This window comes from Ochotona princeps, chromosome 17 (assembly GCF_030435755.1).
Source record: "Ochotona princeps isolate mOchPri1 chromosome 17, mOchPri1.hap1, whole genome shotgun sequence".
NCBI classification, from domain to species: Eukaryota; Metazoa; Chordata; class Mammalia; order Lagomorpha; family Ochotonidae; genus Ochotona; species Ochotona princeps.
In genome coordinates, this window is record NC_080848.1 from 31,346,249 (window position 1) to 31,369,225 (window position 22,977).

The 22,977-nt window shown below is 61.0% G+C and overlaps 4 protein-coding genes across 5 annotated transcripts in view; 2 read left to right on the top strand and 2 right to left on the bottom strand.

Moving 5' to 3' along the window:
* The window catches only part of MMP28 (matrix metallopeptidase 28), a 44,129-nt gene extending 41,520 nt beyond the window's left edge, over nt 1–2,609 (top strand). Inside the window, exons 8-10 of the mRNA XM_004593855.2 lie at nt 580–729; nt 1,001–1,168; nt 1,813–2,609. Of these exons, the coding sequence (XP_004593912.2) occupies nt 580–729; nt 1,001–1,168; nt 1,813–2,207 (713 nt within the window). The 3' untranslated portion in view covers nt 2,208–2,609. The remainder of the gene's footprint in view (nt 1–579; nt 730–1,000; nt 1,169–1,812) is intronic.
* An 881-nt stretch (nt 2,610–3,490) lies between these two features.
* Nucleotides 3,491–5,130, bottom strand: C17H17orf50 (chromosome 17 C17orf50 homolog). The gene is made up of 3 exons (XM_058675414.1): nt 5,088–5,130; nt 3,855–4,164; nt 3,491–3,780 (listed from the first exon to the last, which is right to left on the bottom strand). Exons 1-3 carry the CDS (start codon nt 5,098–5,100, stop codon nt 3,555–3,557), a joined length of 549 nt encoding a protein of 182 aa, XP_058531397.1. The 5' UTR covers nt 5,101–5,130; the 3' UTR covers nt 3,491–3,554.
* A 1,429-nt stretch (nt 5,131–6,559) lies between these two features.
* Nucleotides 6,560–13,181, top strand: GAS2L2 (growth arrest specific 2 like 2). Its single transcript, XM_058676442.1, has 6 exons — nt 6,560–6,944; nt 8,021–8,250; nt 9,561–9,668; nt 10,570–10,666; nt 11,116–11,368; nt 11,804–13,181. The coding sequence occupies exons 1-6, from the start codon at nt 6,560–6,562 to the stop codon at nt 13,179–13,181; spliced, it is 2,451 nt and encodes an 816-aa protein (XP_058532425.1).
* Nucleotides 13,182–14,723: 1,542 nt separating this feature from the next.
* On the bottom strand, nt 14,724–22,920 carry RASL10B (RAS like family 10 member B). Of its 2 annotated transcripts, XM_058675412.1 has the most exons (4): nt 22,738–22,920; nt 20,142–20,508; nt 16,124–16,248; nt 14,725–15,726 (listed from the first exon to the last, which is right to left on the bottom strand). In XM_058675412.1, exons 2-4 carry the CDS (start codon nt 20,355–20,357, stop codon nt 15,456–15,458), a joined length of 612 nt encoding a protein of 203 aa, XP_058531395.1. In that variant the 5' UTR covers nt 20,358–20,508; nt 22,738–22,920; the 3' UTR covers nt 14,725–15,455. The 2 variants fall into 2 exon arrangements, with proteins under 2 accessions (XP_004593913.1, XP_058531395.1); XM_004593856.2 differs by lacking the exon at nt 22,738–22,920 and having other exon boundaries at nt 14,724–15,726; nt 20,142–20,457.
* Nucleotides 22,921–22,977: the final 57 nt, after the last annotated feature.

Sequence of the window (22,977 nt, forward strand, 5' to 3'; positions counted from 1 at the left end):
ACTCACCTCGGGTCAGCGGTTGCGCTCAGCTTCACCTGCTGTGAAAAGGGTACCAGCTGAAAACCGGCTTCCCTCGCGGGGCTGTGAGCGTGCTTTGTAGCCCAGGAGCCGCCCGCGGGTGCAGGTAGGAGCAGCGCCTGCTGTCTGCGAGTGTCTGTCCCGGCCAGGCACTTCCTCTGCTCCCAGCACCTTCACACGCAGCTGCGGCAGAGAAGCCGGGAGCAGGCTGGCCCCGCTGGCGCCTCAATCCTCCCCCAAGCCAGGGCTAGCGGTGGAGCTACTGCTGTAATTGCTGTAGTTACACGGTGCGTGTGTCGGAGATGCGCATCCCCGTCCTGGTGCCACCCGGGGACTAGGGGGGACCGAGACCCCCGCCCTTCTTAGTTCCTAACCCTTGCTTGTTCCCAGGCTCTCGGGTAGAAGAGGAGACGCCTGGGGTGAGGGGCAACTCAAGCCCCAGCTCCCACTTTCCTCCCTGCCCCTGCCCCTAGGTCATTCTGAAAGGAAGCGGTGGGCGGCCCTGAGTTCTCAGCACACCCCCCCACGTGTTCTCTCCCTTTTCTCCCCGCCCCCATAAAGGGAAGCCCCTGGGGCGCTCCGTGGCTGCCCAGCTCCCCGGGAAACTGTTCACAGACTTTGAAGCCTGGGACCCCCATGGCCCCCAGGACAGGCGACCTGAAACCCAGAGTCCCAAGTACTGCCACTCTCCCTTCGATGCCATCACTGTAGGTAAGAAGGCCCTGCCTTCGCTTCCTGCTCCTCGCTTCCTTCTGCCCTCCTCCCCACCCCACCCTGGGCTGGGGGTGGGTACCAAGCGCAGCCACACCAAGCCACACTAAGTTAGGGGGTTGGGGGGAGCCATGCTTTCTCCCGCACACGTTTCTGTCTGCCCACGCCTGAGCCCAGCATATCCTTGCCTGCCTGCTTGGGCAACCAGAGGTGGGCCACCTTCCCTAGAAGGCTGATAATCAGTCCTCCATGCTCTCTTGTCTCTGGACAGACGGGCAGCAGCAGCTGTACGTTTTTAAAGGGGGCTACTTCTGGGAGGTGACAGCGGATGGCAACGTTTCAGAGCCCCGTCCACTTCAGGACAGGTGGACTGGGCTGCCCCCCAACATTGAGGCGGCCGCAGTGTCGCTGGAGGATGGAGACTTCTACTTCTTCAAAGGTACCAAACCCTGGGGTGGCTGAAACAGCAGAGAGAGAAGGGAGGTGTCCTGCCTGAGGACAAAAGGGGACACAAAGCGAAAGGGGTCCATGGTAAGTCCCACACGAAGGGAGGTGAGGCGGCTTTGCCCGCAGGTGCAGTGAGAAGCAGCAGGTGAGCAGCTTTTCCCCAGGGAGTGTTCCGGAGCAGTCTAGAGGAAGGCAGGGGACTGCACTGGAGCCAGGCACTATATCTTCCTTGGACTCCTGGCTATGGGGTCTTGGGGGATCTCCCCTAACTTTTGGAGCTTGCATTTCTTCAATTGGGAAAAGCACACGTGGGGAAAGAGGATTGAAAAGCTTGAGCTTAGAGCATGCAGCATGTTGCTGGATGCATGGTAATACCTCAGTAACACAGCCGGGAACAAAACCGCCCCGAGCCCGACAGGATGAACCTGGGGTAACGGTAGTGTAGATAGCGGTCCCTGCTGGCTTTTCATTCCTCACCCAAGCACCTAGGGAACAGGCTCTGCTTCCTGCTGCCTGCCCTCTGCTGACACCTGCTGGAAGTGTAGAGCATGACAATCTGCACCTCCCCTACCACCTCTCCTTGACGGTAGCAGAGGTGGGGTGGAGCGCTCACCCTCTCTCTCCCGGTACCCCAAGGCAGTCGGTGCTGGAGATTCCGGGGCCCTGAGCCAGTGCGGGGTTCACCGCAGCTGTGTCGAGCAGGGGGCCTGCCCCGTCACCCCGACGCTGCCCTCTTCTTCCCACCTCTGCGTCGCCTGGTCCTCTTCAAGGGTACCCGCTACTACGTGCTGGCCCCGGGACAACCGCGTGTGGAGCCCTACTACCCCCGAAGCTTGCGGGACTGGGGCGGTGTCCCCAAGGAGATCAGCGGCGCCCTGCCGAGGCCTGATGGCTCCATCCTCTTCTTTAGAGACGATCGCTACTGGAGCCTGGACCAGGCCAGACTGCGGGTCACCACCTCAGGCCGCTGGGCCACGGAGCTGCCCTGGATGGGGTGCTGGCACGCCAACTCGGGGGGCACCCTGTTCTGAGGGCACAGGAACTCCTGGACCCCTCAGGGCCCAGTCATTTCCCCTGTCCCCCTGGCTTGGAAGTTCCCAAGCCTCCCCGGCCAAGGCCTGGCAGTGATGTGTCTGCGCTGGTTCCCTGGCTGTTGCCACCATGCAGGAGTAGGTGGGCCTACTCCAAGGACAAGCAAGCAAAGGTCCCAGGTCCCACTGGCTACTCCTGCCAACTGACCTTGCTGCTCCCCACGCCTCAGGGATTTTGCTGCTTCTGCTAATGGTGCAGTCCACCTGCGAGATGGCAGGGCAGGGCCCAGCCCGGGAGGCTGCATAACACAGCTACACATCCTCCCGGCCCGGCTCATCAGAGGCCTCCCTTGCAAGGAGCTGGGTACGTGAAGGTCAAGGGTTTTCTACCTCACTGGACCTCCGGGGGCACCGGGTCACACAGCAGCAGGGAGGCTGATGTGACCTCTGGCGTTTTGTCGGCAGCTGCAATGTACAGATGCCCCTGGCTGCTGGGCCTGGAGGCGGGAAGCAGCTGCAGCCAGTATGTGCAGCTGCAGGAAGCAGAGTGCCCCTGCCTTCCCAGGCCAGCCAGGATGGGGCGGGGTGGGGAAGCGAGCTGTGTGTGAGATAGCGATGGAGGACAGGGCCCACCTCGCCTTACGGGACAAACTGTCCTCCAGCCTCCCAGGCCAGCTTGCTGCTGCAGGCACTTGCAGGTTAGGGGAGACCTCTGCTCACAGTGGCCACAACAGCAGCACCACCACCATCACCCCACCCCATTCCCCAGGCACCTGCTGTCTGGCGAGCATAGCTGGCATGCCTGCAGAAGGAACCAGCTCCCAGCTTGTGCCTCAGCAGCGGCTGCCACTGTACTACAGTATCAGCTTCTTCAGGCACCCTGCCCATCCCACACCTGTCAGGGCCTGGGAGCAGAGCAGGGCGTAGGCTGGGGCTGGGGGCCGCAAGGGGGGGGGGTCCTAGCCTCAGGCCTTCATTTCCTTTTCTGCAGGGGATTAGAACGGCCCCTGACTGCCCTTCAGGGCAAAGCCTTGTGCTGCCTGTCCGGTTTCACTTCTCCACTGCCTCCAGGCGCTGACACTTCCATTGAGGCTTTATTGGATGATTCAGGAGAAAGTGGGGCAGGGTTTGTCCCCCACAGGAAAGAGGGAAGCCCAGAGGTGATTTCCTCTGCCCATGTGGGACGGGCCTGCACATGAGGCTGTCAGTACGTGGTGCTGGTGCGGAGTCAGGTGCATGTGAACTCTGCCTGGAGCGGGGGGGTTGGGGGGGGGCGGCTCCGCGTGCTCTAGGTGGCACCGGACTCCATGCTGGTGGGCGCTGGATGGCAGATGAGGGGACCCCGCGTCAACCGTGGGTCTTCCCACCCAAGGGGGTGTGCCCCCCTCCCTGGCGGCCCTCGCCTTTACCCAGCTCCGTGTGCTCCAGGATGCAATGCGCCACGTAGGCCGGGGAGCTGTGCAGGAGCCCGCATTTCTTACAAAACAGGATCTCGCAGTGCGCGCAGCACCCGGGACGCGGGGGTCGCCGCCGCGTCTCCAGCACACACTGCTCCTCCGGGACACTCCGCTTCCTGCGGGCCAGGGACCGAGCGCTCAGCGCCCGGCGGTGCCCGGCGCCTTCCCGGCCCTCCAGGCGGGTCCTCACCTGTCGGCAGGAGCTGCCAGGCCGCCCAGCAGCGCCAAGGGGCTGAACCAGCTCCAAAAGCCGCTGTCGGCGCGTCGCAGCAGCGCCACTTGCTGGGTGCTGGGCTCCTGGCGCAGCGGACAGTAGGACACCGAGCCCCGCTCGGGGCCCTCGGCCTCCTGCGCCTCCCGCAGCTCCTTCTCGCCCTCATCCGGCTCCTCTGGCCGCCTCTCCTCATCCTCTTCCTCCGAGCCTTCCTGCGTGTCCTCCTGCTCGGTCTCCGCGTCCCCGGGCTCTTCCAGCTCCTTCTTCCACAAGGGGGTCTTGGCACCTGCGAGCAGAGAGGCCAGGGCAACACTGCTGTCCCCAGGGAAGAGGGATCTCTGACTTGCCCACTCCCTGAACCCCGAAAAGGCAGAGGCTGATGCGAGATAGTGACTGCACCACATCCAGCCCGCGGCTTGGGGAGTTAGAAACGACCAAACGCACGCTAGCAACGAGCATGACTGCCCAAGGTCGCACCACCTGTATTCTAACTGGCTCTGGAGAGGGGAGCTGCTCCTCGGGTGAGCTGCCAATAAACAGATTGCACTGAGTTAACAGGTGATTGTTAGCCTTTTGTTTCCTATATAGACAATTCCCCCCTCAAAGTGGGTCCGCTTGAACGTGACTGGGCACCACCTGTGGCCAGGTGATTGACACCCAACACCTGGCAGTGTGACTGGAAGAGGGACCCCTAGGCACTGGCATAGTGGCACTGGAGTGGGAGCTGCCTGACTCCAGGCCCTGCCTGCTCAGAGTCCCATCCAGCTCTCTGCTGCTGTGCTTGGGAAAGCAGTGGAAGATGGCCCAAGTGCTTGGGTCCCTGCACATATGTGGGAGACCAAGATACTGCTCCAGGCTCCTAGCTGTGGCCTGGCCCAGTCCCATCTGTTGCGCCATTTGAGGTTGAGCCAGTTGATGGAAAATCGCTCTCTTCCTTCTATCTTAACCCACCCTTATCAGTCTATAGGATGGTCCAGACCAGAGACTTCAAGGGCCAGCACAGGAACAGGTGCGGGGTGGGAGGAGCGGACATCAGGAGTCACCAGAAGGGAGAAAACAGAGGGCTTCCAGAGAATATGGATGGGTAACCAGAAAGGGTTTGACTTCCCCTGGGGCTCACTCAGGTGATGAGCCGGCTGACACTTCCAGGCTGGGATCTAGAGCCCCCAGCTTCTGGCCTGGTCCCACCCTGCCCCCAGTCCCACTCACTGTGCTTATCCATTCTTCCCACAGCTATACTGCCTGCTTCCTCTGATCAGAGAGGGGCTGTCCAAGGCCCCAAGAGCTTGTTTCAGTCTCTGGAGCCCCTGTCGGGTCACAGTGGGTGGGACTAGAATCTCACCTGCTCCCAGGGTTCTGTCCAGGAATAGTCTCCAATAGCACCCAAGAATCTGTTTTGCCCCCCTCCATCACCCCCAAAAGATGCTGTGGCCTGGGAAGCAGCAGAGGCTGGTGGCCTGGGAAGCAGCAGAGGCTGGCTAAGGTCCTTGGTCCCCTGCACTCATGTTGGAGACCTGGAAGAAGCTCTTGGCTCTGGCTTCAGTTCTAGCCATTGTGGCCCTCTGGGCAGTGAACCAGGGGATAAAAGGTCTGTTCCCTCTCTCTGTGACTGTTTCCAATAAAAATAATAAGTCTTTAAAAGCATTAAAAAGGCATTTATTTTATTTCAAAGTCAGACTAACAGAGAGAGACACATACGAGAGAGAGACAGAGAGACATCTTTCCACATGCTAGTAACAGCTGGGACAGGCTGGAGCCGGAGCCTAGAACTCCATCTTGGTCTCCCACATGGGTGGCAGGGACTGGGCACTTTGGGCCACCAGCTGCTGCCCTCCCACACATATGCACATTGGCAAGGAGCTGGATAGGAAGCACGGGGAGGCAGGACTTGAACTTGTACAGGATACAGCCGTCCCAAGCAGCAGCTGTGCCCATTGCAGCACAGTGCCCGCCTAGGGAAGTGAAGGTATCACTGTGCCACAGTGGCTGGACCAGACAGCCTACTGCAGAAGACCCACGTGGTGAGAGAGGGGCCCAGGGACCTCTGGGAACAGGAGCCTGCATGTCCCCAGGGCCAGATCTTATGTACATTAACCCCCACACAACCCAGACATAGGGGCATGGCTGTTCCCATCCTGCAGCCAGAGGACCCAGGTCAGGAGCGGCTGGCAGCAGGATGGCCACTCAGGGGATCCGTGGTCCTCTGCCATCTGTGGCTTCCCTCTGGGGTTTCTTCCACTGCCTTCCCCAGGCCGTGCTTTATTCCCCCCAACCCCTGCTTCCTGGTGGCTGGCTGCAGGCCGCCCTGCAGGGCTGCCCACGGGAAGGAGTGTTTGTAGCAGTCTCCAAGGAGAGGAGAGGGAAGCAGACTGCGAGGCTGCCGGCCAGCTGTGCTCTGGTGCTGGCGGAGGGAGGCAGGTGGCCCACTTAACCTGTCCAGGCCTGGGGCAGAGAGAGAGGAGCCCGCTGGGACTTCACTGGACGTCAGCCGGGGGAGGTCTCCACAAGGCCCTCAAGCAAGGAAAGTTCTGGCTGGGCCTGAGGAATGTGGGGGGTGGAGGTTGGGCCCGGCAGGCCTGAAGGCTGAAACTAGCTGCGGCAAGGAGCAGAGCTGGGAGTCTCAGTTCTCCTTTCTGGGAGCAGAGCCTGGGCAGGTGGCAGGAGAGGAGAGGCTTCCAGCCATGTCCCAGCCCGAGGATCGCAGGAAGCGGCCTGGGACCCTGCAGCCTCCCGTGCGCAGCATCCGGTCCTTTAAGTCCAGCGAGCACTACCTGGAGGCCATGAAGGAAGACTTGGCTGAGTGGCTTCGGGATCTGTATGGGCTGGACATCGACGCAGCCAACTTCCTGCAAGTGCTGGAGACAGGCCTGGTCCTGTGCCGGCACGCCAATGCCATCACCGAGGCTGCGCTGGCCTTTGTGGCTCGGGCTCCTGGCGAAGCCCACAGACTTCCTGTACCCCAGGCCGGTGTTGCCTATAATGGGGCTGCCCAGCCAGGCACCTTCCAGGCCAGGGACAACGTCTCCAACTTCATCCAGTGGTGTCGCAAGGAGATGGGAATCCAAGGTAACCTTACACGGGGTCCCACCCAAACCTCGGGGGACAGGGGTCCCTGTTCTCAGGTCTGGGCTGGATCCCCGGGAGGGCAGGGGGAAGGAGGTGGGGGTCAGGAGCCCGGATCTTCCTTCCAGAGCGGCCTTGAGCTAGTTCCTCTCTTTTCATGCCTCAGAGCCCCCCAGCTCAGAGAAATCCCAGCCAATTGACATGTCTGAGACAGGTTACCTCAGAGCCCAAGGAAGGCGACCTTTGGTGGGGGACACAAGTCACCACCCCAGGTGATTGGGTGTGTGTGTGTACATGGGCACCTGTTGGGGTGCATGTGTATGTATACGTGTGCCTGTTAGGGTGTGTATGTGTACACACGTGCCTGGCGTGTGACCCTGTGAGCCAGAAGGAGCGGCTCAGTCAGGTGGCCTCAGACTAGCAGAAGTGAGGAAGGGGAGGGGAGCCTCAGAAGGGGGCTACATGCGAAGAGTACTCCCCACACGGAGGCGCGGGGTGCACAGAGCCAGCACGGGGAGAAACCCAGGGAAGCTGCAGGTGGGCTGCACCCTGAGCCCAGAGCCTGGCGTATCAGGACCCCCATCCCGCTGGTTTCCAGCCTAGGGGTGAGAAGCGGGCAAATGTCACTCACTCCCTCAGGCCAAAGTAGGTAGGGGTGAGGCAGGGCCTGTGAGGGCAGTGAGGAGCAGGTTTGGAGGATGAAGAACCACTGGTGCCCCAGTAATGATGGTCATCCCATGTCTCAGATGGGCAAGAGGAGGCTCAGAGTCTAGTCCAGACTAGCACAGGATCACAGAGCTGGGTGGGAGAGAGGAAGGACTCTGGGCTGAGCCTACCTTTTTAGCCCCTACGGAGCTGGGTGTGCAAGGCCTGGTGGGTACTAAAGGCACAGGGCTCGGAGCAAACTGCTTCCCTTCCCGGGATGGGGCCAAGGTTCCAGCCATTGCCATGAATGCGGCCTGCCCAGACCCCGTGTGAATTCAGCCAGCACCGCTCCGAGGAGGGACGCTGGGGCCCGGCCTGGCCCGGGTCTGCAGATGCACGCTACCCACATGCCCTCTCTCCCCTGCCCACCCCAGAGGTGCTGATGTTCGAGACCGAAGACCTGGTGCTGCGCAAGAACGTCAAGAGCGTGGTGCTGTGCCTGCTGGAGCTGGGCCGCCGCGCCTGGCGCTTTGGCGTGGCCGCGCCCGCCTTGGTGCAGCTGGAGGCCGAGATCGATGAGGAGCTGCGGCGGGAGCGAGCCCTGCCCACAGCCCACCCGCCGCCCGCGCCCCGGCCCTGCCACCTCCGCAACCTGGACCACGTGGTGAGCAGCGACCAGACCCCTAGAGCCCGCTGTCCGCAGCCACCCCCGAGCCACCCTCTTCTAGCGCCAGTTCCCGCACTCTGGCACTGATTTGAGTGTGTGTTTTATCTAAAAAACGGCGGGAGAGGGAGACAGAGTCCACCATGGGCTGGTTCACCCCTCAGATGCCAGCAACAGCTAGGGCTGGGCCAGGCAGCAAGCCAGGAGCCAGGAGCTCCATCTGGGGTCTCCCTTATGGGTTGCAGGGACCCAAGTCCTGCTGCTCATTAGCAAGAAGTTGGAATGGGAAGTGGAGTTAGGAATGCACCCAGGCACTGTGCTGTGGTGTGCAGTCACATTAACCCCTGGTGATTGCTGCTACCCCAGTGCCAATCATCGTCTTTTGCTGCTGTCCCAGCCTCCACTCCTCACTCACGCCTCTGTGGGATGGTTGTTGAAATGGCCCTGACACCTTGGTTCAACTTCGAGTTCCACTGCTTCCCCGGCCACAGATGCAGCCACTGTGTGCTGGGCGCCCTGTCCCAGCACTGCCTTTCTGTTCCTGCCACAGGTGCCAGCCCCTGCCAGGGGCCTGGGACAGGGTCTGCACGAAGGGGCGCCTGGTGGGCGTTGGTGCTTGCCATGGCTTGCATTCCTCACTCTGCTCCTTTCTCCAAGGGCAGCTGTCAGGATGTGCCCGTGAGCACTGCACATCTGCTCCTGATAAGGACTGCTCACTGGGTCCTGTCCCTGGCACCTGTACAGCCCCCAGGGGCCGTGTGGCTGTGGCTTCAGACAAACCCGAGCATCCAGGTTTCCCCAGGTCTATACCTCAGGGTGCTTTCCCAGGAGTTTTGATGTAAAGGTGAACAATTCTATAAGCAGGGGCTCGGGACAGCCTGGGTCTGATTGGAAGAATGCCCACACCAGGGCATGCCAAATGCTGGGGGCTTTCCTTGCCAAGGATCCTAACTGTGACAAACCCCATTTCTACCAGCGAGGAACCTGGAGCTCAGGGAGGTCTTTTAACCCAAGGCTTCCGAGCGAGGAGCCCGTCCCAACCCCTTCTGCTGTCCTGGGCCACCTCCTTCGTCCAGCACACGTCCACGCCTTCGTGCACTGACCCTGAAGGCCTGGGGCTGTAGGTGACTGCTCTAGGTCTTGTCCTCACTGGATCATTCCAGTCTTTTCTATTCTCTTCTCTTTCTGGCTTTCCCCAGAGCCCTCAGCCCTGACCTCAGTAGAAAACTTGGGGGTGTTTGTGGGGACAAGCAGAGCCCCTATTTGCCTGGGCGGAGGGGAAGGCTGAGTCCACTGCCCCCTGCCCACAGGTGCAGAGCCTCGTGAGCCGCTGCACATGCCCAGTGCAGTTCTCCATGGTCAAGGTGTCGGAGGGCAAGTACCAAGTGGGGGACTCCAACACCGTCATCTTCATCCGTGTAAGTCCCCCATGGGGGCAGAGGGGCTGCCAGGCTGTCTTCCCATGGGGCCTGAAGGCAAGCACAGAAGCCACCAGGCCTCGGGGCTTTCCTGGCCCCCTGAGAATTCTAGGCGACATGTGGCAACATTGGTGATCCTGTCCCTGTTACAGCCTCACCCATTCCTGGAAGTCCCACTTTCCTATCCCACCCATGCACAGGTGCAGTGAGAGCATCACGTCTGTATCAGTGCACAGACCCCATTGCCCATGCCCAGTGGGCCCAGCTCAGCACCGGCTGTCACGTGCACAGGAGTAGGGATCCGAGATGGGCCTCCCACTGTACCTGGCTGCAGGTGACCTGTACCCAGGGATGCGGCCAGCAGCTCTGGAAGTTCGGCCAAGCCCTTGGTGTGAGCACAAGCCACATGAGAAGTGCAGCGAGCCTGGGGGGAGCTCTCACACAGACCCTGCCAAGGCAGCAGTGCTGAGAGGCGGGCAGGGCTGGGAACGGTGGCCCCATTTTTCAGCTGAGGTAAAAGGCTAGTGCAGACAGGTGCAGCTAGGACTGCTGTGGCCTGCAGGGCACACACCAGGGGCAGAGTCAAAGGCAGCTGGGATGAGCGTGTACTGGGCTAGCACCTGGCCAGCCAAGGGAGAAGAGGGGGTGCTCCAGGGCCTGCTATGTAACACCAGGATGGGGGTATTCCTCACTCCCTGTGTGCCAGCTTGTCCCCTCAATGACAACATGGGCCAGGGGAGAGCCACACAGTAAATATGCAAGTTCCAAGCACACCCAAGAGGTGTGTGCATCTAAGAGGGTGCCCATTAGGGCATGAGCGTAGGACCAGCATCCTCAGGTGAGCACTGGAGGGCTGTGGGCTGCCCTCTGCTGGCTCTCAACCTCACCTTCGCACCCTCAGATCCTGCGGGACCACGTGATGGTGCGTGTCGGGGGCGGCTGGGACACACTCGGCCATTACCTGGACAAGCATGACCCCTGCCGCTGTACCTCCCTCTGTGAGTTCAACCCCCAGTGGGGCTGGGCTGGGAGGCTGGAAGCAGAAGTGCGTGAGTAGGTGGGAGGGAGGGGAGGATCCAGCAGCCATGGTGCAGAGCTAAGGACAGCCAGCAGAGGGCGCACACCTCACACAGAATCAGCATTTGTTCCGTCTGGTGCCCACGGTGCTGGTCCTGGGGTATGCGAGTTAGTCCAAGCACAACCTGGAAGGTCTTCCGGCATTCCCGTGATCTCCATGATCCCTTCAAGCCAGCCCCAAATGAGCACAGCATCTAAGTGACAGCTGTGGGCCTGCACAGACATTGTCCCCCATCTCCTACGAGGACACTGGTGCTGCCACCGTAGGGTTCCTGCCTGAGAAGCAGGGAGCTGGGTACGGTAAGAGGGGGCTGGGGTGCAGGAACTGAGCCCTCCCTCTTCTCCTTTCTCCGGTGGACTGCGCTGGTAGCGCACAAGCCGGGCAGCTCCTTGAAGCCCCCCACGCCCCCGGTGCAGCATGAGGTGAAGCTGTTGGATGGCCCCTCACAGCCCCAGCCCACGATGACCATCAGCCGCTCTCAGAGCCCACTGCCTGCTGTGGACTGGAAGACGTACACAGCTGCAGGCCGGAAGCTGAGGCCCCCAGCATCCTCCTCCCCCAGGCCCTGTGGTGAACAAGGAGCAGCAGCGGGGGTCTTCAGAGAGATGGTGCCGGTCCTGAGGTATGGGGCAGGGGCAGAACCAAAAAGCTTGGGATTTTCTGGTGACTCCATTGACCCACCCGTTTCACAGACAAGGAGACTGAGGCTCAGAAAGAGAACAGACTCACCTAAGGGCCTTATGCCATTCCAGGGTAGACAGAACCCGAGACCGCGCCTGAGTGTGGCGCCCTCTGGTGGACAGACCTCTGGCTTGGAAGCATCCTTCCAGGGGTCTGAGGTACCCCCCGCCTGGACCAGGCTCCTTGAATCGGCTGCATGGGGAAATGGGGGTAGAAGTGGAGGACCCTGGGGCATAGAGGAGCAGGGATTTCATTCTCAGGAGGCCCAGCCCCCTGACCACCGACCACCCCTTCCTGCAGCCGGCCTGCCCTAGAGAGGGGGGCTCCCGCGGGCCTGGCTTCTCTGCTGTTCCAGCCTTGTGCTTCTCCCTTGCAGGTCCCAGGAGACAGCAGGCATCCCGTCCCGGACCCAGCTGGCTTCCGCCCCACCGTACACCTCGCTTGGGAGGACAGAGCATTGCTCGCCCGCACTCCCCAGAGGACAGGCTCCCACTCCTTGGGTTCCTGAGGAGACATCCAGTGGGGGAACTCATGCCAGGGCACCCACGCCCCAGACACTCCGTGTCCCTCAGGCCATTGCCAAGGGGGCGTCAGCAAAAGGACCGTCTCCCCTGCTTCGTGCCTCGAATTCAGCCAAGTCCCTCGAGGGACTCAAGCCGCCCCTGGAGGGAGAGACCAGGGGTCCTTCCCTGCCCCCCAGGAAGCCATCTGCTGTCAAAAAACTCACCAGGATCCCTGGCTGGCTGCCTGCAACCCACCCCCCGACAACAGGCAGTGCAGGCGGAGGTCCTGCTACAGAGCGAGGGAGAGGCCCTTTCCCATTAAGGGCCGCTGTGGGAGACCCGTCTGGGACCAGTCATGGGGACTGCTCAATAGGGGAGCACAAACCACACACCTGTGTCACAGCAAATGCTGGGGACCCCCAGAAGGACAGGACCGAGGGGTTGCTCACCATCCACCATGACCTCAACCAGGAGATTGTGGCCAACATGAAGCTACTAGCAGTGGGGAGCGCAGGGCCTCAGGGCATCCCTCGCAGTGGAGTCTACGTCCCCAGCCTGGGCCCACGATGGCCTGAGCCTGGCGGTCTTTATGACAAAGTCATTCAAGAGCTGGCTCAGGGTCCCCCAGCACTCCTGAAGGTAGACTTGGAGGCCTGGAAGGCAGCCCCTACCAGTTCCCCCAAACCAGCTGTTCCTGCAGGCCCAGGTGGCCCTGAAGAGAAGCTGGGAGCCAGACAAAGTGGACCAAGGACAAGTGTCAGTGCCAAGAGTACAAGGATGGGGACGGGACCACCTGCCGGAGGGCAGGACCGATCAGCCGCCATGCTGTCTGCCAGCCCGGAAGCCACGATGCCTTCACCCTTGGACTTGGGTTCTGACACAACCAAAGCACACCCAGTCAAGGTCAGGAGAACACTCCGGAAACCCCAGAGGGTGCCGTCCATCTACAAGCTGAAGTTAAGGCCCAGGATCCGGCCCCGGAGAGACCACAGGCCTGGGAAGCGGCCCTCACGAATCCCCAAGCCCCTGGCCCACCTCTCCTCCAGCCCAGCCAGGCTGCCCCACAGGGGCAGGTTGCTGAGGGCTGCTCCGGGCAGTAAGGGAGAGCAGGTGTCCCTGGTGGATGGAGCTTCGGCGGCTGAACACAAGGGAGAGGAAAAGAAGCAGGGTAGACCCCAACTTTCCAAGGGCCCGGGGCCTCTGCAGCCTCAGCCAGCCCCACTCCCACTGGAAGAAGAATCCTGGGTGTGACCAGTCTGTGGCCGGGAAGGGCTGGGCCACAGGTAACTGCAGGAGCCTCACTAGGTCCACCTTGGGCGGCAGGGACACCAGCCTGTGGGCACAGCTCCCAGATGTTGCCTGCAGGCGAGCTGGTCCTTAAGGTCTTCCCTGTAGTTATGCAGGTGCAGGGAGTGTAGCTCCAGCTGTCCTCCCACTGGAGGAGAGAAGAGGCACCAATAAGTGTCCCCTCCCACACGGCCATGCCACAGGGTACCAAGGCCTCGCAGGTGGGTCGGGGCCAGCACCACGGACATGGCCATAGGGTGATAACACCACAGACACCCCTGCTCCCTCCTACCACCACGAGGAATGCAGCAGGTGCCTGGGTACAGAAACGAGGGAAAACACTCCCTGATTTTTAATTCTGATTTCCAGTAACAGCTCAATGGGTGTCTCACACACACACACTTCCAGACCCTGTGGTGGGAAACCCTGGGGGGGCGGAGAGGGGAGGACAGAGACTCAAATGGGGGGAGGAGGGCCTTCAAGTTGGACCTGGGGTAAAGTGGAGGGGCTAGGGGAGTCTGATCATGGGGAGACGATGACTGCTCCCACAAGGGGGGCGCAGCCACAGGCCTGGACCCCCCACCTCTACTGCAGGTGCCTGAGTTGGGGGGCACATGGCATGTGAGATGCTGCCACCCTCAGCTTGTCCCCCTGGTGAACTGGGGGATAGGAGTGCAGACACCAAGGGGGGGGCAGCAGGCCCTCTTCCTCACTCTCCCAGCCACGCCAAGCGTGGGGAAGCGGAGCCACCACCTCTGTTGCAGAGGGAGGCTCAGAGAGGGCAAGGGCAGGCCACTGCCCAGTGTGGCAAAGCACAGCACAGCTCGGGCTAGAACCCATGCATGCCGCATGGCCCGAGGTCAGAGTGGTCACTGCAGAGTGGAGGGTGTGGGGATGGGTTGGGGAGGCAGATTCCGTCCCACCCTGGATCGCAATGACAGTCCCCCAACCTGTGCCCCTGTCCCCCCATCCCCACCCCGGGACCATGAACCTGCACCGCGGCCTCAGCTAGGCTGACCATGACTGAGTTGTCCTATCTGCCCCGCTTGACTGGAAGGGGTGGGGGCAGGCACCGGCACCAGTTCTCCCTCCCTCCACGCACCCCAGAGTCCCCTCAGGCCGTTCCTAGAAACCCCACTCACATTGTTATTTCTAAATTGGTACAAAACTGACAGTGATCAGCTCCGGTGACGAGAGGTAGAAACCCGGCCAGGCAGCCGGAGAAGATGGGGTGGAGTGTGAGTGAGGGCGCAGGGCCAGCTGGTGTTGGGTTGGGGCAGGGGTGTGGGGGAGGTGGGTCAGAACCAGGGGGCCCCCACTCAAGGCTGGGGATGCAGGCACAGCTCTCCAGGCCCAGGCGCCCCAAGAATTCTCTCCCAATTCTGCTCCTCCTCCGAGTAGACAGGGTAAAGTGAGGAGGGGAGGCGGGCAGGGTCTGGGGGGCAGCTTGGCCGGTGGGTTAGGGAGACCATCCCCACCACGCATCCTGCCTCCTCCCTCCCCTCACCCAACTCCACCTCCCCCAGGGCAGGAGGGGAGGGAGGACTTGAACTTGGCATCACAGAGAGGGACCTATCTTTCAGGGGAGTCCCTTCCCACACTGTGTCCAAAAATTAAAAAAAAAATTAAAATTAATAAAGTTTTAACCCAGGAGGTCCTCTGGCTTCAGGGGCACCCAGCAGGGACGGACCATCGAGTTAAGGCTGGGAGGTAGGTGGCTGTGTCTCTGGGGACTGCTGGGCTGGGGAGGGCTCAGTCCTCTCCCCCTAACTGGTCCTGGAGCTCTACCCTCTGACTCCTTGGGTTGGGCCCAGCCGCATCTCTCTGTCCTGTGCCGGTGGCACTGGTACCCGAAGGCCCAGCTGCCGGGATCTGCAACCCGGGGATGGAGGCAATGAAAGCCCTATACAGAGCGGAGCTGGGGGTGGCGGGGACCAGCTAGGACCAACAGACGCTTGAGCGGACAGACGCGGGAAGGGATGACAAGGGGTCCTGACATACACACACACAAACTCCGGAGAAAAAGGGTGGCGCCCGGCCCAGGCAGCCCCTTGGGACCGGGAGGGGAACTGCGACCACTACAGCACGGGAGGCGGCTGTCCCAGGAAGACCGCGGGCTGGCGGGAGAGGGCTGCGTGTGCGTTGGGACCTCTCCCCAGGAGCTGGCACGGCTGCAGGTGCAGCCCCGCAGGGCGCTGCTCTTGCTCGGCCCGGTGCAGCGGCAGGTGCGCACCAGCCTCACATGATGGCGCAGCGGTTGCGGCGCAGCGCGCCCTGGAAACGCAGGGCGGCGTGCACGTGTTTGCAGCGGGCGCAGCCGACACTCTTGAGCAGCTCGCTGAAGAGCAGCAGGATGTGCCAGTTGTACTTGGCCGAGCACTCCACGTAGCCGCACTTCCAGGTCTTGCGCACCAGGTGCGACACGTTCCAGCGTGGGATCACGCGTCCACGCTGCAGGTCCCGCTTGTTGCCCACGATGATGATGGGCGTCTCAGAGGTGCCGATCACCCTATGGGGCAAGGCCGGGCATCTCAAATCCAGCCCAGGCTCACAGCCAGGGGGCCTCCACCACTCCCTGGGTCTGGTCCCAGCAAAGCCCTATGCCCTTTAAGTCTCCACTCTGCACAATTGACTACTATTTCCAGTCCCCAATTTTCAGGGGTGTGGGGGGGAGCTGTTAACTAGCCTAGCTCCATGTGGCCCATTCCTGGTTCTCAACCATTGCTAGCCTAGCAACCCTCCACTGTCAGGGTTCCTAAATGAGTTAACAGGAGCGGGACAGCAAAATGCAGGTGTGTGTGTTTAGTGTATGTGTAGGAAGATACTTCACTTGTATCTCCCCCCCTCTCACTGGGCCAGCCCTGGCATATCCATAGGTAGCGACATACTGGACCGCAGCCCCTCACCTCGTCTCCAGGATCTGCTGGCGGATGGTCTTGACGTACTCAAAGCTGTCAAAGCAGCAGATGTCGTAGACCAGGATGTAGGCGTGCACGCTCCGGAGGCCCCTGCAGCAGGCGTCCGCCCACTCCTGCAATAACCCAGCCAGGCCCCGGGGTCAGAGCAGCCCCCAGCTGCAGCCTGCCATGGCTCCTCCCCCAGCAGGCCGGGCCCAGAGAGAGTGGACCAGCTTGGTGCAAAGCCTCCCCACTCCCAAGCCAGGACAGCAGGGCACAACGCCTGCCTCAGTCAGTGTGTGTGCACCCTTGGAAGTTGGATCTGTCTCGTTCCACTGTGCCCCCCAGCCAGCCAGTCAGGTCTTGGATCTGCGTTAGGTTCCTGTAAGAGCCCAGCCCAGAGCCAGTTGTTGAACCTGTCAAAATCCTCTCCATCTCCATCTGTGGAAGTGCCTCCTCCTCCAAGGAGCTTTCCTGATGGCCCACCCTCCCTCTCCTCCTCTCCCATGTTCTAACTACCCTTTGATTCTACCTTTGTTAGAGCTATTCTGTCTCTGCCCTGAGGTCCTGACAGGGCCAGAGCCAGCCCCTCCTCCCAGCCCTGCCCTGTTGGGCTTGTGAGCTCTCCATGGTCCTGAACGACACCCAGCCCCAGGCAGCACCGATCCTGCTCTGTTGCTGTCCTTCCTTGCCTGACGCACAGCTTCTGCATGCTCCATGCCGCACAGAACGACGGTGACTGGATGCGTGCAGAAGGCAGGCGCAGGTGTCAGGAGCAGCACTCCGGGGCAGCTCCAAAGAGCTGGAACATCCTGCGTGTTCATGGCAAATGCTCAGGGAGGGGCCGCAGAACAAGGCTGAGTGTGCTAAAGAGCAGCTTCATTCAGAGATTAATTAGCTAATTAACCTGCCAACAGATGTGAATTGCAAGAAGCACTTACAGGCAGCTAGTCCGAGGAAAGAAGGGGGTCCCTGAGGTGGGCCAGGACTTTCTCCTGGTAGGACCCAGATGAATGCCTTGGAGAATGGGGGGATGTGTGGTGTCCCCACTGCTGAGCTGAGCTGGAGGAGGAAAATGGTGGGTTCCCCGGCTCCCAGAGAGAATGCAAGGGACAAGACCCGGGTTGCAGTGGTGCTGGCTAGGCTCTGGACATGCTGCAGCGAACTCCCCAGGAAGATGATGTGGCATCTTTCCTTGTGCTGAGGGGTTAAGTTTCAGTGCAGGGGGAGGACACTCAGGACAAATCTCAGAGTGTGGGAAGCATGGTGAGATGGCGCCATGCAGTGCACAGGGACCTCGGGACATGCACCTGGCAGCATCCTCTCCCCACTCCAATCGCATCCCCCGAGGAATGGAGACTGGGAGTTGGGGAGAGTGTACAGGTGGAAGGGGCTCCCAACCTCTCTGGTGAGCACCTCCCCAACAACACACTGCTGCCCCTTTGCGGGGACCTGCAGGCTGCCCCCTGCCAAGCCGCTCCAGTCCAGGGCCCCTCCAGCAGAATGGCTGGGCTGTCTGTTCCTTCACCCCTTGATGGAAGGCAGAAGTGAGAAAGCTCAGCTTTCCCTATAGCTTGCTTTCTGCAGGGTTCTGCTAAGGCCTCAAAAAGACTGCCATGGAGCTGTCAAGTCAGAGTGGCAGCAGAAACCGAGTCCAGTCCCAGGGCCATGGGGGCCGCATGGGGGGTTCCTGGCCCTTCCTCTGGTGGGCTGCACGTGTCCTGTAACCACGGCTTCCTTCTCTGATAGGAGCAGGCAGCTGTGGAGGGGAGTCCTGACGTGCAGACCCAGGGAGTCCGGCTCTCCCGGGCCGAATCCCCTGAGTCTGGGAAGAAGGCACTAATTCATTTTCAGAAAGTGGCACCAGGGAGCTTGGGCATTTTGGGGTCTCTAGGGCCTCTTGTCAGCATTGTTCTACCCAGCGTCCCTTGCCAGTGTGCCAGGAGTGAGATCTTGGCTATCCCAGAGTCCCCCATCCAGGTCAATTAAGAAGACAACGGTCAAGAACCTCATGGAAGGAAACATGGGCAAAGAATATGAAAGTTCCCACAAAAGCCTATTAAAAGGTACCCAGCCCCACTCAGAATCAGAGATGCAAATGAACAGCATACTAGAAACTACAAACACTACACCACGTTTAGCAGATGGCCAGAAACCTGATCCTGTCAATGGACAGTGGTATGCAGGCCAGGCTTCACGGAAAACAGTTCTTGGTGCATCACCCACGGAGTCCCTGTCCTCCGATTTTTCAGGGGGCCTCTGGTGACGCGATGCAGACCCAGGCTGCCCCTCGAGCCAGCAATGCCATTTCTAGGAGCCAACCCACAGACACACAAAGTGCCTCGAGTCTCTCACTGGGATGTGAGGGGATACCTCCACTAAGAGGGTACACTGCTTCAGTGGAGTCCAGGGCTACCAGGAGCGGCACGGTGACAAGTCCTGTGGATGCTGGCATGGGAAACTGTTCTGCTTCCTGTGCCGACAAGGAAGATAAGGACAGAACAGCCTGGAGTCTGCAGGGTGGTGTTTATGTTAGAAGGGCACAATGAGAACATTTTTCTTACTTGAGTACAATGAAAGCTGTTCCAGGGGGGTAGTGGGTGGGCTGAGACTTCTCTCGGTCAAATTCTGAGCTTTTAAATTATATCTTTCCTATGTCAAAATTAAAATTAAAAATCAGGGTTGCTGCTGTGGCTCAGTGGATTAAGCTACCACCTGCAACACAGACTACAATATGAGAGCAGATTAGAGTCTTGGCTGCCCCACTTGTGATCCAGCTGCCTGCTAATGTGCCTGGGAAAACAGCGGAGGATGGTCCCTGCTACTCACATGAGGGATGGGGAAAAAACTGCTGGCTTTGGCCAAATGCCCCAGTTCCAACCTTGTGACCATCAGGACAGTAAATCAGCAGATGGAAGATCTTTCTCTCTGAATTCCTCCCTCTATCTTTGTAACTCAGCCTTTCAAATTTACAAAGTTCTAAAAATTAATACATAATGAAGTACATGGTAAACAAAGCCTGGGATGCAGGCTCGGATCTGTGTACCCACTCAGGCTGCCGTCTGTGGAGAAGCTACAGGCCCTAACCCCAGATGCACAGCTACGTCCACCCAACCTCATTACGCCTGGGACAGAAGCTCGGATGTGGCTTTGTTTTTGGTGAAGACCCCATGTGCCTGGGAGGGGGACACAGGTGTTTGTGCCTGGGCCCAAGCGCCCAGCCTGGTGTTGGGGAGCACTGAGTACCCAGCCCCAGCTGGGGGAGCTGCAGGGGAAGGGCCATCTGTGCTCAGCGACAAGTAACCCCGCATCACCCCCTTCCTTCCTGGTCTCTGCCACAGAGCCCATCCTGTCCTGCAAACCTGTTCACACTCGGCCTGAGGCCTCCTACCCGGACCCCTGGCCTCTGCCCCCTCTACCAGTGCAGGTAGGGAGGAGCCGCACGGCACGGGGGCTGGGGCCAGCAGGCCAGGGTGCCGAGCATTGTGAACAAGGGCACTGGGACCTTCAAATTCAGCCCCTGCAAGCAGGGTGCCCAGCAGGCAGGTGGTGAGGACAGGGGACAGAGTATCCCATGGGCCTGGCCTAAGGTCCTGAAAACTCACCTTAGCCCAAGTGGGCAAATCTGGACACAAAGAGGCAGCCAGCGTCCCCGGCCCTTCTCTCCCCTACCCCTTCTTCCCTGAAACTGCCTCAGTGGAACCACGGCCTCCTGCAACGCCAGCTAGACCCCACCCCATGCCCTGTCTCCCCATTCGCGGGAGCTTGAGCCTGCAGTCACAGCTCTGAGACAAGGTGACATTGCCGACAGGTTGTTTCCCCACTCTGAATTCCTGCTTGCTCTTCTGCCCTGGGGCCCATGGCAAGCCCTGGCCCACATGAAATGGTCAGCAAATATTGGTTGTGTACACAAACACAGACTCCTGCTGGCTGGGCTCTAGGCATGGGCCCGGTAGCCCACGACACTGAGCAGACCTCTGTCCCCCTACCCGCTGCCCGCTGCCTCCTGTGGACCCCCACCAGCTACCTGCAGTGTGTTGACAGGGAAGGCGCTGATGGGCGGGAAGTCGAGGATCTGGAGGTCGTGCACATGGCCGTTCATGACGACAGCAGGCAGGTAGAGGCGGCGGGCGGTGGTGGGCACGCAGACCTCGCTGAACTCGTTGTATAGGAACTGGCGCACGATGGCACTCTTGCCCACGCCTCGCGCCCCCAGCACAGCCACCCGGTAGGTGGAGACCATGCCTCCCGTCCCACTCCGCCACCGCGTCCTTGCCGCTGCCTGGGGCTCCCCAGGGCTGCATATTCCAGGGGCTGGGGGCTCAGCCACCGTCAGAATCAACCATCACTGCCTCTGCTTGCTCTGGGCCCTCCGCGGCCGTCACCTGGATGGGCTGTGGGGATGAGAGGTGGGCTTAGTGTGCGGAGCCTGATCCTTGGCAGGTCCCCGCCCTGGGCCTGACCCCATGCCATGCCTTCCTTTTTCCAGAACCCCTGCGTCTACCTGTGCAAAGCCCCAACCCTCTCCTCTTCCATTTCTCCCTGCAGACTCACGGGTGGAATCAATATTCCCAGATATACACTGTGACCTGACTTCTCACCAGGTCTCCGTGCTCGGCCAAGGCAGGCTGCAGAACCAGTGGCAAGAGCACTGCACTGGCCAAGCCCTGTGACACTAACTACACATGCCCACGTGCAGTTACCCAAGGTCAACACCCTGTCCCTAAGGCCCAGGCATGGTCATTCCCACCTTAGAGAGAAGACTGGGGGTGCCCAAAGTTACACAGCTAGGAATGGCAGCTCCCATTTTACAACTGTGACAGAAGTTCCAACTTTCAAGTTCAGGGGTCAATGTTTACAAGCCAAGGGCTGGGTCTAACCTGCTGGTACCTCCTGGCGCTCAGAGACAGTGACACACAGCAGGTACCCAGGAAGAGGGATGCTGGGAGGAGGCAGAACCTTGACAGGGACTGTTAACTTACTGGCTTGCTCAGGGCAGGACCCCGGGGTTCTCCAGCCCTGCTCTGTACTTAGGCCTAAGAGTCAGGCATCTGGAGAATCCAATCCATTATCTTAGCCAGGAAGAGAGCATTTTTCTCCTTCTGCTAGGCATGGTGACCAGTGAGCCGGTCGCATCCAGGGACAGATTCCAGGACAGGGAGTCACTGTTTGTTGGGGCCGTGGTATTTCAGCACGTGTGCATGGTCTCTCTGTGGCTGCATGTCCCCCCTACACACACACACACACACACACACACAGGAGAGTGTCCCTCAGGCTGGCCCCAGGTCTGAAGCCACAGGGCACAGGTTACGTGTGTATAGAGCATAGGAAATATAAGGCAGGATGCTGAGTGAGAAGCAGGCCTTGACTCCTAGCTCTGCCATTCACCTGCAGAGTGACCTCCGGCAGGACACCTCACGGGGTGTTAATTAAGAGGTGACACATGGAAAGCCACAGGCCGGCACACAGCTGGTGTTCCGGGAATGGCGTTTCCCCATGATCTTAATGGGATCCCCTAGTGATCCTGGGAGGGGACATTAGCCATGGTTGAACTGTTGTGTCAACTCACATACATGTGGAGAGTGTGTGTGTGCGACGGGGGTGGGGTGGGGGGTGGGGGGTGTTCCCTGCATTTTAAGGAGGCTTGCTTCCACAGGCGCTTCAGCACTTACTCAGCCTCTGGACTCGCCCTCCTCCAGGCATTCTTGGACCCTGCCAGCTGGGCTGAGAGCCTCAGCTGGGTTCATTACATAAGCAGGTCCACAGGTGGGGAGGGAGAGGGGGCAAGGACCCTGACAGAGTCCTGGCCTTCCTCTGGGCGTGGCTGCTCAGGGACTCCTGGGAGACACTCGGGCTGCACAAGGCCACTCCTGGACACCGCCCCTGGACACCGCACTTTCCTGCCAGGAGCTAGCCTTTTCTAGGGGACGGGGGTGGGGTGGGGAGGAGGGCAGGAGGGCGGGGAATGGAAAAGGAAAGCAGGGCACAGCTTCAGGAAGGGGGTGCAACAGAAGGTGGCAGGGCCACCTTCCCGGAACTCACTAGGCCCACGTGCCGCTGGTTCCCAACTTAGAGGCCAGCAGCCACTGCCCCCCCTTCCTCCCAGATGCAGATTCTGGGTCTGAGCGCTTACAGCAGGCAAGCTCCGGTGACGGCCCAGGAGGGGTCTGTCCCGAGCGGCCAGCCCCTGGGTGCTCCCTCCCCAAAGCCTGTGCTCTGCAGTGAGTCTGCAGCCAGCCCAAGATTGGGACCCGGAACCCGCTCCCCTCGCATCCCCCTTCCTCCCGGACACCTGGGTACTTGCCCCACGCTGCGGGCCGGCGCTTTGCCCGGGGTCACGAGTCTGTCCGCGGTTCCCAGCTTGGCGCTCGCATTGGAGGGACGACGCGGGGGTCTTCCCGCTCGGCGGGAGTTTTGGGGTCGGGGTGGGGGGGGAGTGCAGGCGCCCAGCTCGCTCTCCGCCTCCAGCGCCGCGCAGGCACCCCCGCCCCCAGCGCCAGCTCTCACGTGGCCGCCCCGCGCCACTTCCCCGCCGGCCCCCTCCCTCCCCGCTCGCCCCGACCGGGCCGGTCTCCCCCGCCAAGCCCACCCCCGCAGCCCCCGGCCCTGCTCCCGCCGCTTACCGGGGCCGTCCTCGCGGGGCCCCTGCCCTGGCCGGCCGGCGGCGCTGCCCCCTGGGCTCCCCCGCCCGGGGCGGGGAGAGAAGGGGCGCCCCCGGCCGAGCAGCGGGGCAGGTGCGGCGCGCCCAGGGGGTCACAGCGCCAGCCCCTGCTCACCCTGCGGAGCGCGCCGCCCGCTCGGCGCCGGCAGCCGCGGCGGCGGAGAGGGGCGGGCGGCCGGCGCGCCTTCCGCTGGGTCCCTGA